This window comes from Anolis carolinensis, unplaced genomic scaffold, assembly GCF_035594765.1.
Source record: "Anolis carolinensis isolate JA03-04 unplaced genomic scaffold, rAnoCar3.1.pri scaffold_14, whole genome shotgun sequence".
Taxonomy (NCBI): Eukaryota; Metazoa; Chordata; class Lepidosauria; order Squamata; family Dactyloidae; genus Anolis; species Anolis carolinensis.
Window position 1 is genome coordinate 88,120 of NW_026943825.1, and position 19,381 is coordinate 107,500.

Sequence of the window (19,381 nt, forward strand, 5' to 3'; positions counted from 1 at the left end):
CCACTTGTCTGCCCCGGGCCCCTGATTTGTTGTTATTCGTTTTCCTCCCGGGTTCGGAATTTTTCCTCGGTCCCTTACAGCTCTTTTTCCGGTTTTGCCTAAGCCCCGCCCCTTTTTAATCGCGATTGGCATAAAGAGCGCAACGAGGGGAAGTGGGCGGGGCCTTCCCGGCAGTGGGCGGGGCCGCGTCGCTCTGCGGAAGGAGGGAGGGAGCGGCGCGGCGCATGCGCGGGACCCGTCTCGGCGCCTCCCTCAGGCTTCCGGCCAGCGGAGGCGAGCGAGCCCGGGCTTCGGCGAGGCCTTGCCCCGACCCGGAGGGCTCCGCGGGGGCTCGGCTCCCTTCTCCGCCGCCTGGCGAGGCCTCGAGGCCCGCGCGCCCGCCTCAGGCCTGCCCCGGGCCTCCGCCATGGCGGACCCGCTCGCCCACATCCAGGCCGGGTTCGGAAGCGCAGCCATGGACGGTGAGTCGGGGGCGCGCCCTGGCAGGGCTCTCCGGGGCACCAGCACACCCTCGAAGCCCTCCCGACAGAGGGCCGGCCAGCCCCTGCTTTAAAAAACCCTGCGGAGGAGACCCCAACAATATATCTATCTATATCTATAAAAGGGTAATGAAATATCGGCCTAGGACCAAACAACAAAACTACACATCCCAGAAAAACTAAACTTGGCAGCACAACCCCTCATCCGTGCCTCTACGTTCATACAACAAAAATAAAATAAAAATAAAGTCCCAATTACAGGGAGAGGAATCATTGTTTTTATCCAATTGCTGCCATTTAGAATGCTAAGGCCCGCCCACTTGGTCTCCTAGCAACCCACTCAGCCCAAGGGACAGGCAGAGTTAGGCCTCTTCCCCACTGCCTATAAAATACAGATTATCAAATTTGAACTGGATTATATGGCAGTGTAGACTCAAGGCCCTTCCACACAGTTCTAGAACCCATTTATAATCTTATATTATCTGCTTTGAACTGGATTATCTTGACTCCACGCTGCCATATAATCCACTTCAGTGTGCAGTCGGACACAACTGGAGTTAATGTCAGGAGAAAACCTTTACCTTAACTACAGTAGAGTCTCACTTATCCAACATAAACGGGCCGGCAGAATGTTGGATAAGCGAATATGTTGGATAATAAGGAGAGATTAAGGAGAAGCCTATTAAACATCAAATTAGGTTATGATTTTACAAATTAAGCACCAAAACATCATGTTATACAACAAATCTGGAGGAAAAAGTAGTTCAATACACAGTAATGTTATGTAGTAATTACTGTATTTACAAATTTCGCACCAAAATATCATGATATATTGAAAACATTGACTACAGAAATGCGTTGGATAATCCAGAATGTTGGATAAGCGAGTGTTGGATAAGTGAGACTCTACTGTACCACCAATTCCTCAATACTTTATTTCCCATACCACCAGACTTCGCCACAGCAACGTGTGGCCGGGCACAGGAATAGTACAATATACTGGGAGTGTGTTATTATATATCCCAGTACCATAATATAGTTCAATAACTTATTTATTTATTTCCCTCATTTCTATCCCGCCCTCCTCACCCGAAGGGACTCGGGGCGGCTCACAATCTGGCAAAAAATTCAATGCCAATATACAATACAAGGAGATAAAACATAAACAATTAAAACAATTGGATAATTTAACAAAATACAATAAATACATTAAAAACCATACAGTATAAAATCCTTAAACCATCCATCCTCAAAACCTTGTACATAAACCTTAATCCGGACCGAATCGAAGCCAACATAATTCACTCATCAAACGCCTGCTCACAAAGCCAAGTCTTTACTTTTTATAATTATAATTATATTGATATAATAATAGCATATTATATATTACATGTAATTATGCTAATATGTATTATATATACTACAACTTATATAGTATGATATATAATATAATATGAATAGTATAATATATAGCTAGTGTATGACATATTACGTACAATATAGTACAATATAATAATTCTAATGATATAATAATTATATATTATATATTACGTGTAATATTACTAATATCTTATATATACAATATGAATAATATAATATATAGGTAGTTTATTACATATTATTACTTATAGTACAATATAATAATTATAATGATATAATAATTACATATATATTACATGTAATGTTGCTAATATGTATTGTATATACTACAACATGATATAGTGTGGTATATATATAATATGAATAGTATAATATATAGGTAGTGTATTACATATTATTATGTATAATATAGTACAATATAATAATTATAATGATATAATTACATATTGCATATTACATGTAATATTACTAATATCTATTATATATACTATAACTTATGACATAGTATGATATATAATACAAATAGTGTAATATGTATGTAGTGTATTATATATTGTGGCATAATAATATAGTACAATAATTATAATAATATAAAATTATATATTATATGTAATATTATTAATATGCATTATATATACTACAACCTATGATATAGTATGATATATAGGTAGTGTATTACATATCATTACATATAATATAGTACAATAATTATAATAATATAAAATTATATATAATATGAAATATTAATATGCATTATATATACTACAACCTATGATATAGTATGATATATAGGTAATGTATTGCATATCATTACATATAATATAGTGCAATATAATAATTGTAATATATAATATGTAATTATTATATCATTTAATATCATGTAATATCATGTAATATTACTAATATCTATTATATATACTACAACTTATGATATAGTATGATTTATACTTAGTACAAATAGTATAATATGTTGGTAGTGTATTATTATATATTGTGGCACAATAATATAGTATAATAATATAAAATTGAGCCTGAAAACTCACAGCAACCCAGTAACTTTGTTATTGTCCTCACGGCCTCAGTTAAAATGCATCAACATAAAATAAATACAACAAAATACAGATATCAGAGCACACCACTAAAAGATCCATATAGCAAAACACATGGTACCATGATCACGAGACAAATAATAAATGTATCTGCCCTGCGCTAAAGCTAAAAAGTGTGAGAGCCTGGCCAAAGGTCATGCAGGGAGATTTATGGCTTCCCCAATTGCATCTGACACTTTATTTATACATTGCATTTATATCCCTTTTTCCCCACCAAACTAAACCTGCTGCAATACCAAGCCCTTGGCACCCCTGTATGGATTTCTCCTTTCATGAGGCCGTGTTCTGAAAACTATAGAAACAAAAGCCTCCACCATTCAGTCTGTGGAAGTGCGTGTCTCTCCCGCACTTCCTCTTTTGGGGCCGAAAGTGAACTTTTCTGTGCCTCTTCGTTCTCAAAAACTCTCATGTGAGAGGTTCCGAATTGTGTTGTGCTTTTTGCATTGTTGTCGTCTTGGTAATAACCTTCCCTTCGTCAAAAACCTAGCTGGAATGTCTCTTGCCAGCTTGGAGATGAATTAGATTTATAGGGTAGAGAGCACATACAATGCGATTAGTGCTAACGCAGGTCTGGCAGGTGTGTATGTGTGTGTGTGTGTGTGTGTGTGTGTGTGTGTGTGTGTGTTTTAAATCATTACATTCAGAACCATAAAGACTGGAGGAAGGACCGCTTTCCAGCAGCAGAAGGTCTCCCTTCTATGAAGAACATTCCAATTCAAGTTGATAATGCAAGCTTTATAGGTTTCTGCTTACTAGAAAGGCTAATATTTTGTCATTCATAATGTATTTTAATAGTTTTAACTGTTTTATGTGCTGTTTTTATATTGATTTGTACGGGCATCTAATTGTTGCCACTATTGTAAGCCGCCCTGAGTCCCTTTGGGTGAGAAGGGCGGGATATAAATGTGAGAAATCTATATCTATAAAAGAGTAATGAAATTTCGGCCTAGGACAAAACGACAAAACTACACATCCCAGAAACACTAAACTTGGCAGCACAACCCCTCATCCATGCCTCTACGTTCATACAACAAAAAGAAAAGAAAAATAAAGTCCTCATTAGAGGGAAAGGAATAATAGTTTTTATCCAATTGCTGCCAGTTAGAAGGCTAAGCTCCGCCCACTTGGTCTCCTAGCAACCCACTCAGCCCAGGGGACAGGCAGAGTTAGGCCTCACTTAGGCCTCTTCCACACTGCCTATAAAAGACAGATTGTCTGATTTTAACTGGATTATACGGCAGTGTAGACTCAAGGCCCTTCCGCACAGCTATACAACCCATTTATAATGGACTTAATGTAAGATAAAACCTTTACCCTTTACCTTAACTACCACCAATTCCTCAATACTTTATTTCCCAGACCACCAGACTTCGCCACAGCAATGCCTGGCCGGGCACAGCTAGTATTGTTATATTATACAATATTATTATATTATATTATTATTATATTATTATATTATATTATAATATTATATTAATAATTTATATTATAATAATATAAAAATAATATTGGGTTTTTTTTCTCCTCTCTCCAGACCTCCTGCCATTGATTTTTCAACAGAACTGGGGTAAGTTGCACACTTCAATTCCCGCTATCCCCATCTGGGAGATCTACCTAGTCCTTCAGGCCTCTTCTCTTCTTTCTTGGCCCCGCCGTGCCTTTCCAGGGCGGTTGAGGATCTGGGCAGCATCCAAACGCGTGCCCCTCCCTGGCTTTCAGTTTGAGCAAAAATGATGTAAGGAGTGTTTATTCCTATTGCGTGTCCAAAGAAAACAGAGTGAATCACCGGTTAGGAATGCACACTGTATCCGTAATGATTCTGCCCTAAGAATAGCACCGCAGCCGCTCGGGGATGGGACGTCTCACCGATTCTGACGTCCCCTCTTTGTTCTTCGCCTTGACCCGCAGACCCCGCTCCCAGCAGCACCCCCTTCGTGGAGATCATGGAGCAGCCCAAGCAGCGCGGCATGCGCTTCCGCTACCAGTGCGAGGGGCGCCTGGCGGGCTCCATCCCGGGAGAGCGGAGTACCGAGACCACCAAGACCCACCCCACCATCAAGGTCAGCCTTGTTTTCAGATCATGTCTTCGCAAACCCCCCCCCCCCCCCCCCAACCAAAAAAATAATCATTACCTGTCAGTCATCACTCCTAGAATCCTACCGGGGCCGGGCTGTGGTGCAGGCTGTTGAGCAGCCTGCTGCAATAAATCACTCTGACCATGAGGTCATGAGTTCGAGGCCAGCCCGTGGCGGAGTGAGCACCCGTCAATTAAAATAAAAAATAGCCCCTGCTTGTTGCTGACCTAGCAACCCGAAAGATAGTTGCATCTATCAAGTAGGAAATAAAGTACCACTTATAAAAGTGGGGAGGCAAGTTTAACTAATTTACGACGTTGGAATGAGGAAGTGCCATCAGAGTGGATGATGAAGCAGCTGCTCCCCCCTGTGGCCAGAATGGAACATCCCCTCAGGAGAAGGTTAAATGGCCTCTGCGTCTGTCTGTCTCTGTCTCGGTTCTATATGTTTATGGGCATTGAATGTTTGCCCTATGTGTGTATAATGTGATTCGCCCTCAGTCCCCTTCGGGGTGAGAAAGAAGGGCGGGATATAAATACTGCAAATAAATAAATAATACCGTGTTTCCCCAAAAATAGGACAGTGTCTTATATTAATTTTTGCTCCCAAAGATTCTCTAGGCCTTATTTTCAGGGGATGTCTTATTTTTCCATGGAGAAGAATTCACATTTATAATGAACATTTATTCTATACTGTACAGTAGTTGTCATCACAAACCAACATAACCACACAAACTGTGAATCCTATCAAGAATTTCTTGTTACTGCCATTACTCCCATGTACAACTGATATGTACATTTACCAATTCTGCCTGCTTTGGTGTTCTGTTTGGCATGCTTCCAAACAAAACCTTTGCTAGGTCTTACTTTCGGGGGAGGCCTTATATTTAGCAATTCAGCAAAACTTCTACTAGGTCTTATTTTCTGGGGATGTCTTATTTTAGGGGAAATCGGGTAGGAGTGTTGGCTGTTACTACCAGGCGTAGTTCAGATCGTGTTCAGCTTTGGGAGATTAGAAAGGCCAATCAGCGAGGTAGGAAATCCCACTTTTGGGGGAGTGTTTGGGCTGGCCTTTCACCTCCCTGCCTCTCTCCCCCCCAGATCCATAACTACGTGGGTCCAGGGAAAGTCCGCATCTCGCTTGTGACCAAAGAGACGCCGTACCGGCCCCATCCGCACGACTTGGTGGGAAAAGACTGCAAAGAGGGCTACTACGAGGCCGAGCTCTCCCCAGAACGCTCCATCCACAGGTGAGCCGAGGCCGGAAGGTTGGGCAAGGATTCGCTTGGAGCCCTTTCCAGCAGTGGTTGGGCGAGTGGGCTTGTTCACAAAAGACCCTCCCCGGAAACACACAGCAGAGCCACTTATCAGCACCAGTAGCCAAAAGGGATACAAAGAACCAAAACACACACACCAATGATAATTATTATGATAAATACACACAAATGTCTATACTAGACAATGTCGAAGAGATAAACAAACACGTTAAAGGTTCAAAACATAAAAAGAGATGTGTATATTAGAGCATCTTGCAAAGGCCACAGAAATAGTCAGGCCTCTCTGAGTATAGAGCTATCTTCCTTCTATATAAAAAGGATAAGCGAATACTATAAAGTTTCAAAACATAAAAAGAGATGTGTATATTAGAGCATCTTGCAAAGGCCACAGAAATAGTCAGGCCTCTCTGAGTATAGAGCTATCTTCCTTCTATGTAAAAAGGATAAGCGAATACTATAAAGGTTCAAAACATAAAAAGAGATGTGTATATTAGAGCATCTTGCAAAGGCCACAGAAATAGTCAGGCCTCTCTGAGTATAGAGCTATCTTCCTTCTATGTAAAAAGGATAAGCGAATACTATAAAGTTTCAAAACATAAGTTGCAACTGAACATAAGTTGCATAAGTTGAAACTGAATTACATAGTGCAACTTATGTTTTGAAACTTTATAGTACTCACTTTTCCTTTTTACATAGAAGGAAGATAGCTCTATACTCAGAGAGGCCTGACTATTTCTATGGCCTTTGCAAGATGCTCTAATATACACATCTCTTTTTATGTTTTGAACCTTTATAGTGTTTGTTTATCTCTTCGACAATGATAATTATTATCGTGTACGCTGAACTCAGTCGACAGACCCAGTTTTTTTTTGAACTGAACACGCCTACCTATATTTTATAATGTTTTTTATTTTATAATGTGTAATCTAATCTCACATATCTACACTGTACATTTTATAATGTTTTTTTATCAGTTATAATTTTTTAACTCTTTTATATTGTACTGTATAATTTTTATATATGCGTTTTATTGTAGGCCGCCCTGAGTCCCCTCTTGGGTGAGAAGGGCGGGATATAAATATTGTAATACAGTAGAGTCTCACTTATCCAACATAAACGGGCCGGCAGAACGTTGGATAAGTGAATATGTTGGATAATAAGGAGAGATTAAGAAAAAGCCTATTAAACATCAAAATAGGTTATGATTTTACAAATGAAGCACCAAAACATCATGTGATACAACAAATATGACAGAAAAAGTAGTTCATTACACATTAATGCTATGTAGTAATTACTGTGTTTACGAATTTAGCACCAAAATATCATGATGTATTGAAAACATTGACTACAAAAATGGCTTGGATAATCCAGAAACTTGGATAAGTAAGACTTGGATTAGTGAGACTCTACTGTACTTCTTTGCTTCCACGCTGGGCTTCTTTCTCACACAGATCAACAGCTTCGCTTTCACAGAGCCTCCTCTCACAACGAACTCACACAGAAGCTTCACACAGCAGCCTTCACACCGAGGCCTTCTCACACTACACTCTCTCTTACACTGAGGCCTTCCTCACACTTGAGGCCTACTAAGCTACAGGCACACCTTATTTCTGGCTCCTTTTTATCCAGCTTCCAGAACCTGGGGATCCAGTGCGTGCGGAAACGAGACCTGGACAAAGCGGTGGCCAAGCGGATCGAAACCGGCAACAATCCGTTCAATGGTACGGAAACCAGTGCTGAGCTGGTCGCGATCCGCCCCATTCCCTGGAGTGTGATGTGGACCCTTCGTTTTGTTCCCCTCCTTTGACTTGTATGTGTTTTTAACTTGTTTTATTTTGTTTTATTACTTGTTTTATATTGTTGATGACCGGGCTTGGCCCCATGTAAGCCACCCCAAGTCCCTTCGGGGAGATGGGGCCGGGTATAAGAATAAAATTATTATTATTATTATTACTATTATTATTATTATTATTGTCTTTCACGGTCTTTTCAGTGTCTGTCGAGGAGCTCAAAGGAGACTATGACCTGAATGCGGTCCGGCTCTGCTTCCAGGTCTGGATCCGGGACGCGGGCAGCGGGCACTTGGTCCAGCTGCCTCTGGTCGTCTCGCAGCCCATCTACGACAACCGTGAGTGTCTCCGGAGCCCATCGTTCTCCTCCTAGCCTTTCCCTATTTGTATTATGCTCATATGTTACTAGGTTTTAGTTCTGTGGTTGGTTTGATCTGTATGTTTTGCGTACTTATGTTCGTTATTCATATTATGTGTAAATTGTTGTATAACCATACAATGCTATGTTGGAAACCGCCCTGAGTCCCTTGAGAAGATAGGGTGGTATATAAATATCATTATTATTATTTTATTATGACACAGCAAACAAGATAGATATGCTGGATTTCGTATCAGAAAACCACAAGTCAAACACTTCCCAAGTGTCTAGGACTGTGTGATGTATTATTATTATTATTATTATTATTATTATTATTATTATTATTATTATTGTTATTATTTTATTATGACACAGCAAACAAGATAGATATGCTGGATTTCGTATCACAAAACCACAAGTCGAACACTTCCCAAGTGTCTAGGACTGTGTGATGTATTTATTATTATTATTATTATTATTATTATTATTATTATTATGACATAGCAAACAAGATAGATATGCTGGGTTTCGTTTCACAAAATCACAAGTCGAACACTTCCCAAGTGTCTAGGACTGTGTGATGTATTATTATTATTATTATTATTATTATTATTATTATTATTATTATTATTATGACACAGCAAACAAGATAGATATGCTGGATTTCGTTTCACAAAACCACAAGTCGAACACTTCCCAAGTGTCTAGGACTGTGTGATGTATTATTATTATTATTATTATTATTATTATTATTATTATTATTATTATGACATAGTAAACAAGATAGATATGCTGGGTTTCGTTTCACAAAATCACAATTTGAACACTTCCCAAGTGTCTAGGACTGTGTGATGTATTTTCGGATGATGCTGCAGATCCCAGCAGGGTGGCCTTTTGCAGTTGGCAGATCGTAATTTTGTTAGTGTCTGTTGTTTCCAAATGCCGGCTGTGATCTTTTGGCACAGCACCCAGTGTGCCCATCACCACCGGGACCACCTGCACTGGTTTCTGCCAGAGTCTTTGAAGTTCAATCTTGAGGTCCTGAGAGCGGCTGAGTTTTTCCTGTTGTTTTTCGTCAATGCGACTGTCACCTGGGATGGAGACATCAATGATCCAAACCTTTATTCTTTTCCACAACTGTGACGTCTGGTGTGTTGTGTTTCAGAATTTTGTCAGTCTGGATTCGGAAGTCCCGCAGTAACTTTGCGTGCTCATTCATAATAATAATAATAATTATTATTATATTGGAAAGCAACGAGTCCAACATTGCCTCGTTCCTCTTAAATTACCCATCGCAATCGCGTTCCTTTTTCTTTCTACAGGTGCTCCCAACACCGCGGAGCTGAAGATCTGCCGGGTGAACCGTAATTCGGGGAGCTGCCGGGGGGGAGACGAGATCTTCCTCCTTTGTGACAAAGTGCAGAAAGGTATTATCCCGTCCTGGAAAAAGGAGTCGTACATACACTATATTATATTATTAGCATAGCACAATATTGGCATTATATATTGCCATATTGTACTATACCGCTATACTGCAATATTATTAGTAATATTATATGTAACTAGCTGTGCCCGGCCACGCGTTGCTGTGGCAAAGTATAGTGGTATGGGAAATAAAGTATCTTGTATTATCTGCTTAGAACTGGATTATATGAGGCCCCTTATAATAATAATTATTATTATTATTTTATTTTTGTACCCGCCACCATCTCCCCAGAGGGACTCGGGGCGGCTTACAGATATAAAACCAACATACAATAATATCAAATACAAAAACACACAAATACACCCTTCTACACCTCTATAAAATGCACACTGAAGTGGATTATATGGCAGTGTGGAGTCAAGATAATCCAGTGCAAAGCAGATAATATAAGATTATAAATGAGTTATATAGCTGTGTGGAAGGGCCTTGAGTCTGCACTGGCAGCAATTGGCTAAAAATAATTATTCCTCTCCCTCTAATTAGGACTTTATTTTTCTTTTCTTTTTGTTGTATCAACCTAGAGGCATGGATGAGGGGTTGTGCTGCCAAGTTTAGTGTTTCTGAGAAGTGTAGTCTTGTTGTTTTGTCCTAGGCCGAAATTTCATTACCTTTTTATATATATAGATATAATATATTATTGTATTATTATGAGTATTGTATTACACTATACAATTGTACTGATCCAGGGGCTAGCATGGAGCAGAGCCAGGCCGCTGCCTCAGGCCGTAGATTCAAAGGGTCACGGAAGGCACCGGGCGGTCAGCTCTTTATGGCCATGGGGATGGGAATCCTCTCCCTCGAGGGCCGGGATCATGTGGCTGGCAAGTACCACGTGCCATTTGCCGCTCGGCCTCGGGCCGCGGTTCACCAAACATGGGAAGAAATGGGGCGGATTTCTCGTTGCCTGTCCGTGGGGCCTGCCGTGGGGCTGAGCCCTCTCTCCGCCTGCTTCCCCGCTTCCCTTGCAGAGGACATTGAGGTCCGCTTCTTCAAGGACTCCTGGGAGGCCAAGGGCTCCTTCTCCCAGGCGGACGTCCACCGCCAAGTGGCCATCGTCTTCAAGACCCCGCCCTACCTGGACCAAGCCCTGCGGGAGCCCGTCACCATCCAGATGCAGCTGCGGCGCCCCTCCGACAAGGAGGTCAGCGGCCCCATGGAGTTCCGGTACCTGCCCGATGAAGGTAGGCACGGCCTTCTTTGGGGACACGTCCATCCTCCTTCCTTCTGCAGAGGAGGAGCGAAGCTTGGTGGGGCTTGGGATGTGTAGCAAGGGCACCCAAAAGGTAGAACAACAACAGCAGTAACAATAATAATATGATGACGGGGCTTGGGATGTAAACCAAGGGCAGCCAGAAAGTATAACAACAACAAGAAAATGACAACAAGGCTTGGGATGTGTAGCAAGGGCACCCAAAAGGTATAACAACAACAACAACAAAATGACAACAAGGCTTGGGATGTGTAGCAAGGGCACCTAAAAGGTATAATAACAACAACAGTAACAATAATAATATGATGACGAGGCTTGGGATGTGTAGCGAAGGCAGCCAGAAGGTATAACAACTACAACTACAGTAATATTAATAATAATTATAATGACGACGGGGCTTGGGATGTGTAGCAAGGGCAGCCAGAAGTTATAATAATAATTACAATAACAGCAACAATGTGAGTTTAGATATACTGGGTGGCTTGAATAATCGGCAAACGTTCTTCGCCACAGTCTCTGTGACTTAGCATAAAAGGTTGAGCGGCCATTCCCATCACCCCTAACCGTGCTTGCTGGGGATGATGGGCATGGCATCCCACGTTCTCTGGGGCCTTGAGGGAAGGTGAGACTGGCCTTGCGAGTGAGTAACGAGCCGTTCTTTGGCAGGCGACTCCCATCGGATTGAGGAGAAGCGTAAACGGACGCTCAGCACCTTCAAGACCTTTGTGCAGAAGGCTCCCTTTGCAGGTAGGTGAGGGGTTCCGTGGAGCCCACCCCGTGCCGGGAAAAGCTGGGGTGGGAGCCCGCACTCTGGGGGGTCCCCGTGTCCCCACAACGCTGCCGTGGACCCACGTGGTGCCGTGCGCTCCCTTCCGGAGGCCTTGCGTGGGCGGAATTTCCCTCGAGTGGAACCACGTTCTCTCCTTGGTCTTGGCAGCTCCTGAACCTCGCTCCTGGCGCCGCATCGCTGTTCCAAAACAGAACTTGGCCCGGCCCGGAACCAGCGGTAAGGACTCACTGGACTTCTTCCCCTCCAGAATACTTCTCCCGAAAGCATTGAAGTCTTACATGTGTGTGGAAACTTTGGCTAGTATAGGGAAAGGTTAACACCTCTGTGGTGGTCGTTTTCCTAATTATTTTATTTGTCACTAGCTGTGCCCGGCCACGCGTTGCTGTGGCTTATGGGAATCCTTTGTTGGCCAGGTGGAATAGCAGTGAATAGCCTTGCAGTCTCAAAGCCTGGCCGTTTCCTGGAGTAGCTGGAGCTGTTTGTTGTATGAACGTAGAGGCGTGGATGAGGGGTTGTGCTGCCAGGTTTAGTGTTTCTGGGACGTGTAGTTTTGTTGTTTTGTCCTATGCTGAAATGTCACTACCCTTATATATATATATAGATCATTTTGTTTATGAAGTTACAATTAGGCCATTTATATTGTCTAATGTGCTTTGTCTCAATGTAAACTGTGTGGTTTTCTTTGGGCATTGAATGGTTGGAAACTGCCCCGAGTCCCTTCGGGGAGATACAGAGGTCTATAAATAAAGTTTACCATTATTTGGGAACCACCAGAGTCATGGGGAAGCAGGACTGGATGCCTTAAGCACCCCAAAGGCTCCGTGTATCCCCTTTTCTTCACTTCGCTTTATTTCTTAATTAGTGGCTCTCCACCTGAGTCCTCTGAGCAACTTACAATTTAAAATATCATTCCACAATATAAAAACATTCAACAGTGACTATTTGGCAAATTAGATCTGATTTACTTAAACGCACAACCAAACAGCCAAGTCTTGAGCGCTTTTCTAAAAGGTCGCAACTCCGACATTGCTCTAACATACGGAGGCAGTGAGTTCCACAGGATTGGAGCTTCCAATTAGAAATAGCTTCCAATTAGAAATAGCTTCCAATTAGAAATAGCTTCCAATTAGAAATAGCTTCCAGGCGTACCTCCCCAGGGTACATATAGGAGATTTTCCTGGGAGGATCGAGGTGACCACTGATGAAAAAAAGGCATGAGGCGGGCCCTAAGATATCATGGTCCTTGGCCATTTCGGGCTCTAAATTTATTTATTTATTTATTTGCAGTATTTATATTCCGCCCTTCTTTCTCACCCCGAAGGGGACTCAGGGCGGATCACATTATGTACCTATAGGGCAAACATTCAATGCCCATAAACACATCAAACCGAGACAGAGACAGACAGACGCAGAGGCCATTTAACCTTCTCCTGAGGAGATGTTCGATTCTGGCCACAGGGGGGAGCAGCTGCTTCATCATCCACTCTGACGGCACTTCCTCATTCCAACGTTGTAAATTAGTTAAACTTGCCTCCCCACTTTTTATAAGTGGCACCTTATTTCCTACTTGATAGATGCAACTACCTTTCGGGTTGCTAGGTCAGCAACGAGCAGGGGCTATATGGGCGGGCTGGCCTCGAACTCATGACCTCATGGTCAGAGTGATTTATGGCAGCCGCTGTTTACCAGCCTGCACCACAGCCTCTTGTAAGAGATCCAATGTTCTGTTGGTAGCCAATGCAGTTGTTTCAGAATCGGTGTAAGCAGTGCTTCCTCTGTTCCTCGGCAGGCATCCCGGGGATGATGGGCGCAGCAGGACCGGCCCCGCTGCTGGCCCAGAAGTCGCAGAGCCTGGCGCAGCCCCCTCCGGGCTACTTCGCGGGGCCCGGCCACGCCCCGCCGGCTCCCGCCCCGGCCGCTGCGCAGGCGAACTTCAGCACGGTGAACCTGGAGGACCTCTCTGGCCTGGGCGTGGCCCAGCCGGTGCAGCCGCCCGCGGCGGAGGCCGAGAGCAGCATCGCGGACGCCTTCCTGCACCTGCACTTCGAGGGCGGGGACGCGGGGGCCATGGAGCTGGGCGGGATCCTGGACGACGTGCCCTACGCCAGCCTGGAGGGCATCAACACGGCCGAGTTCCGGCAGCTCCTGACCGAGGGCCCGGCCCCCGCGGCGGCCACGGCGCTCCCCGACGGCCAGGGCACCCTCCTCACCTACCCGGAGTCCATCACCCGCCTGGTCAGCCAGCGCAGGGCCGAGGGGGAGCCCGGGGGCGGCGGGGACGCCGGAGGAGGAGGAGGGGGGGGCGGAGGCAACAACGGCGGCAGCGCCAACAACAGCGCCACCAACAGCTTCATCAACGGCCTCTTGGGCGCCCTGCCCGGCGAGGACGGCTTCTCGTCCATGGTGGACATGGACCTGAACTCGATTCTGAGCCAGCTGAACTCGTAAGCGCATCCGCCAGCCGCCCTCCTGGGACTGCCTCCTGCTCCGGTCTAGACTGACAAGGCAGCACCTCTGCTTCCTGGCATGAGGCGGCTCACGTGACCTTCCGTGGAGGAAGTGGACTCGACTGAAAGTAGGTCATTGCGACACCTGACAATCTGTGTGTGCGTACGGAAGCCTGAGACCGTTCGGCACCCCAAAGTCCTTAACCCAACGTGTCCTTCCAAAGGAAAATACCTGGTGGTGATGGGAGGGGTGCCCTTCCCTTGCGCCTTCTCGAACCCACTGCCTTGCCTCTTTTGAAGCCATCTGCATGTACATATAGAGATAGTATTTTGGCGACTGGGCGGATCCCCATGCCTTTGAGAAACATCAGTTCTTTTACATATAGAGAGAGTATTTTGGGGACTGGGCGGATCCCCATGCCTTTGAGAAACATCAACCATGGGTGAACCTTGTATCAATTCTTTTACTGCTACCACAGTTATTTGCGGTTGTGTTTTGGTTAGACCGCTACCTTTTTTGTGCCTTAAAATGTTATCGGAAAACAGGACGTGCCTGATGCTGCGATACGGGCTGAGCCGTCCTTAGACCAAGAAGGGTGTTGGGTTTTGGAATTTTTGCAATTCCATCGGAATATAACTTACAGGTGCCACCCGAGACTAGACCCGAAACTCGTTCATGTTTCCTATACACCGGAAGTAATTGGCATATACTGAACTGACCCAGAGCAAAGGTGTCTCTGTCTCAGATAATTTGGATAATTTTTGTCCCTCTGGATAAGGGATGCTCAGCCTGTTTGTTGCTTTGCACTCATCCCAAGCCTGCTGCAGCGAAGGTAGTTCTGCAGCTGGGCAAAAGAAACTTCTCTATATCTGTCACTTAAAATAAATCTTTCTAGATATTTTGGGCTGTCAGCATCGTCCCCTGCTAGTTGGGGATAATAGGTCCCAAGTGCCAGTGGAAGGGTCTAGACCAGGCATGGGCAAACTTGGGCCCTCCAGGTGTTTTGGACTTCAAGTCCCACAATTCCTAACAGCCTACCGGCATCCAAAACACCTGGAGGGCCCAAGTTTGCCCATGCCTGGTCTAGATTAAACATGGCTACCCTCCAGCCTTTATCAGTGCCTTGTTTTTTTTTATACTCAGCTGCATTTTTAAAGCACGTGGAGGGGTTGAAGATGCTTTAACCACTTAATACTGTTACTATCAGAACTGTATTCTCTTCCAACTGCAAACCTTTCCTTTTTTTTTTTTTGTATTGAAAACCGGCCACATTGTGCTTTGCCTTCTCTGTCTCCTATAGCACATTCCTAATAAAACCTGAAGCCTCATTCATCTTCCCTGAATTTTTTCCCTTAACCCTGGGGAGTATTTTTTTCTTCTTCCTTAAAAGTCATGATTATTAGACATGTCCAAAAAATCGTTTTGAATCGTATATCGGAATTATTTCGGATTGTTCTCGCTTTTTGATACGCATTCCGAGACATTGTCTCATAGCGCAACCAGCAATGTAATTCGAACCATTGTTGGCCCATTCTCTAATTGTCTCTTCATGTTTCGTTATTTTTTCCTCCCCCCAAAATTTTTTAAAATATGTTTTTAAAAATATTTTAAAAATGATTTTGTTTCTACAACCTACCTTGAATGGGAGCTTATTTGCAAATTTGATGAGGATAGCTCAAGAAATGAGGGCGGGAGAGCCTGTAAAAAACAGAGCCTGTTTTTGTTTTTTGAGGGTTTTTTTGTTTTTTGTTTTTTTTGCGATTGCGCATGCGCGTCCGCCATTACGAATTTTTGGAAATATCTGAAATATTTGGGTGAAAAAATCGGAAATACTTTCTATATCGAAGCGCCAGCGCCCCCTACTTCAGAAACGAGAATTGAAACACTTTTTCCATCGATCGGACATGCCTAGTGATTATACAGTAGTTCCTGTGAGGAAGTATCACTTTTTAAAGATTGGGATTTTTTAGAAGCATGTCAATAAAGCTTGGAAGAAGTTGATCTAATAATGATAATTCCGCCGGATGAGCAAAACTATTTTTATTGCCGACCTATTTACAGCCGGGTGGATGCTTCCCACAACCTCGAGAGCACAGAAATATTAAGCTATCTTTCCAAGAAACAAAGGAGTGAGGCTGGAAGTGATCAATAACAATAAAGAGGGCAAAAAACATTTTCTGAGTTCAGGTGGGGCAAGACCATACTTTGTGCAACAAATACATGTTTTAAATGGTGAATATTTACGTGTTGCTGGAAACTGTATTTTTGACCCTCCGAGGTGGCCACTTGTGTAAGGCTTTGCATCCGAGCCTACCATAGTGATGTTTACAGCCTTCAAAAGATAATTTAGTATCAAAGCATCTGCTATAGAAGAAGAGGAGGAAAGTGTGTGGAGGTGCACTCTTAACGAGAAGTGCTCTAATAGACACTATTTAGAGTTTAATTCTGAAATTGTCAACAAAAGTGATGACGTACCTCTCCGCCAAGTCCCAAGGCTGTTTCCTTAAGAGAATCTGGAAATGCTCATTTCCCCCAAAAGCAGCCCTTTGATTGGCAAGAGTCTCTGAAGAAGTCGGGCTTAAGGGGACCAAATACACCGTGAATACGCACGGCATGCTGGCGGCTAAGTCACTTCGGTGTTGCTGACTTTGTTGATGATGCGCGAGCGGCGCGGGATGCACTCCAGGTCGAACTTGCTCTCGTAGATGGTGGGGCAGAGGTGCCAGCGGTTGTCCCGGTAGATGCCCAGGTAGGTGTAGACGTCGGGCTTGTACGAGAGGAGGCACTTGACGCCGGTGGCCCGGATGACGGCGTCGGCCAGCAGCACCTGCTCCTCGTTGGTGAAGTCCTCGGTGTAGACGCAGATGACCTGCTTGCGCTCCGGGTCGGGGCCGCAGGGGCTGACCTTGGCCACCCCGATGCGCCCCTCGAGGGCGGCCCGGGCGATGCCGCGCCAGGCGTGGTCCACCTTGAAGCCGCTGTCCAGGTGCATCAGCCACTTGCCGGTCAGCACCCGCCGGTTGAGGGCCAGCTCCCTCACCGTGTCGAAGGTGACGTGCCGGCCGCTGCCCTGCAGCCGCTCCCAGTCCTCCTGCAGCCCCACCACGTCCCCCCCCTCCGGGCAGAAGCCGGGCCCGTACACCGCGATCCAGCCCACCGGCTCGGCGTTGCGCTCGGGGTCCCCGAAGCGGGAGACGCGGGACGGCTGGTAGGTCTGCAGCCACTCCTCGAACTCGGCCCGCGGGGTCTTGCGGGCGTCAAACACCACCCAGGGGTCCATGTCGGCCGCCATGGACTCGGCCGCCAAGTGCTCGGCCGCAAAGGCCGCCTCCTTCCGGGCCTCCTCGTCGTGTGGGCCGGACATGGTTCTGCGAAGAGACAAAGCGAGACGTCATGGAGCCGAACAGGCGAGTGGGCTCCGAACGGGTCCGTATCCATATCCCTGCTTGCACAGACAGAGAGAGAAATGCAGAGACACAGAGAATCCGGCAGGAGAATACAATGACATAAATACAGAGAGATCTGTGAGAGAGACTGAGGGAGCAAGAGAGAGACAGAAAGGTATAATAATAATAATAATAATAATAATAATAATAATAAGTGCCATAATAATAATAATAAAATAAATAATAATAATAAAAAGATATAATAATAAGTGCAAGGAAACCGACAAAACCATTGATCATATCCTCAGCTGCTGTAAGAAAATTGCACAGACAGACTACAAACAGAGGCACAACTCTGTGGCCCAAATGATTCATGGGAACTTATGCCTCAAGTCCCACCTCCCAGCAGTAAAGAACTGGTGGGATCACAAACCTGCAAAAGTATTGGAAAATGAGCACGCAAAGATACTGTGGGACTTCCGAATCCAGACTGACAAAGTTCTGGAACACAACACACCAGACATCACAGTTGTGGAAAAGAAAAAGGTTTGGATCATTGATGTTGCCATCCCAGGTGACAGTCGCATTGACGAAAAACAACAGGAAAAACTCAGCCGCTCTCAGGACCTCAAGATTGAACTTCAAAGACTCTGGCAGAAACCAGTGCAGGTGGTCCCGGTGGTGATGGGCACACTGGGTGCTGTGCCAAAAGATCTCAGCTGGCATTTGGAAACAATAGACATTGACAAAATCATGATCTGCCAACTGCAAAAGGCCACCCGACTGGGATCTGCAGCATCATCCAAAAATACATCACACAGTCCTAGACACTTAGGAAGTGTTCGACTTGGGATTTTGGGTTTGCTGTGTCATAATAAAATAATAAGTTTATATAATAATAATAATAATAATAATAATAATAATAATAATAATAATTAGTAGTAGTTCAATACGCAGTAATGCTATGTAATAATTGCTGTATTTACAAATTTATCACCAAAACATCAAGATGTATTGAAAACATTGACTACAAAAATGCGTTGGATAATCCAGAACGTTGGATAAGCGAGACTTGGATAAGTGAGACTATATTATAGTTCAATACCCAGTAATGCTATGTAATAATTACTGTATTTACGAATTTAGCACCAAAATATCATGATATATTGAAAACATTGACTACAAAAAATGCCTTGGATAATCCAGAACGTTGGATAAGCGAGACTTGGATAAGTGAGACTCTACTGTAGTTCAATACACAGTAATGCTATGTAATAATTGCTGTATTTACGAATTTATCACCAAAACATCACGATATATTGAAAACATTGACTACAAAAATGCGTTGGATAATCCAGAATCTTGGATAAGTGAGACTTGAATAAGTGAGACTCTACTGTAGTTCAATACGCAGTAATGTTATGTAATCATTACGGTATTTACGAATTTAGCACCAAAATATCACGATGGATTGAAAACATTGACTACAAAAAAAGCGTTGGATAATCCAGAACGTTGGATAAGCGAGTGTTGGATAAGTGAGACTCTACTGGATGTGATGTGTGTGTGTATCTAACCCCCACTTGCCCAGTTC

The 19,381-nt window shown here is 44.0% G+C and overlaps 2 protein-coding genes across 3 annotated transcripts in view; one reads left to right on the forward strand and one right to left on the reverse strand.

The window, feature by feature from the left end:
• Positions 1-105: 105 nt before the first annotated feature.
• Positions 106-15,729, forward strand: rela (RELA proto-oncogene, NF-kB subunit). Of its 2 annotated transcripts, XR_010001337.1 has the most exons (12): positions 106-461; positions 4,503-4,535; positions 4,877-5,028; positions 6,144-6,292; positions 7,949-8,040; positions 8,313-8,447; positions 9,790-9,894; positions 10,922-11,134; positions 11,830-11,910; positions 12,101-12,169; positions 13,743-15,342; positions 15,461-15,729. XR_010001337.1 is itself a non-coding variant. In XM_062965491.1 (11 exons), the coding sequence occupies exons 1-11, from the start codon at positions 407-409 to the stop codon at positions 14,399-14,401; spliced, it is 1,743 nt and encodes a 580-aa protein (XP_062821561.1). In that variant the 5' UTR covers positions 106-406; the 3' UTR covers positions 14,402-15,729. The 2 variants fall into 2 exon arrangements, 1 of the variants encoding a protein (XP_062821561.1); XM_062965491.1 differs by having other exon boundaries at positions 13,743-15,729.
• A 697-nt stretch (positions 15,730-16,426) lies between these two features.
• Positions 16,427-19,381, reverse strand: part of cunh11orf68 (chromosome unknown C11orf68 homolog) — a 3,414-nt gene continuing 459 nt past the window's right edge. The window contains exon 2 of the mRNA XM_062965496.1: positions 16,427-17,769. Within this exon, the coding sequence (XP_062821566.1) occupies positions 17,025-17,765 (741 nt within the window). The 5' untranslated portion in view covers positions 17,766-17,769 and the 3' untranslated portion in view covers positions 16,427-17,024. The remainder of the gene's footprint in view (positions 17,770-19,381) is intronic.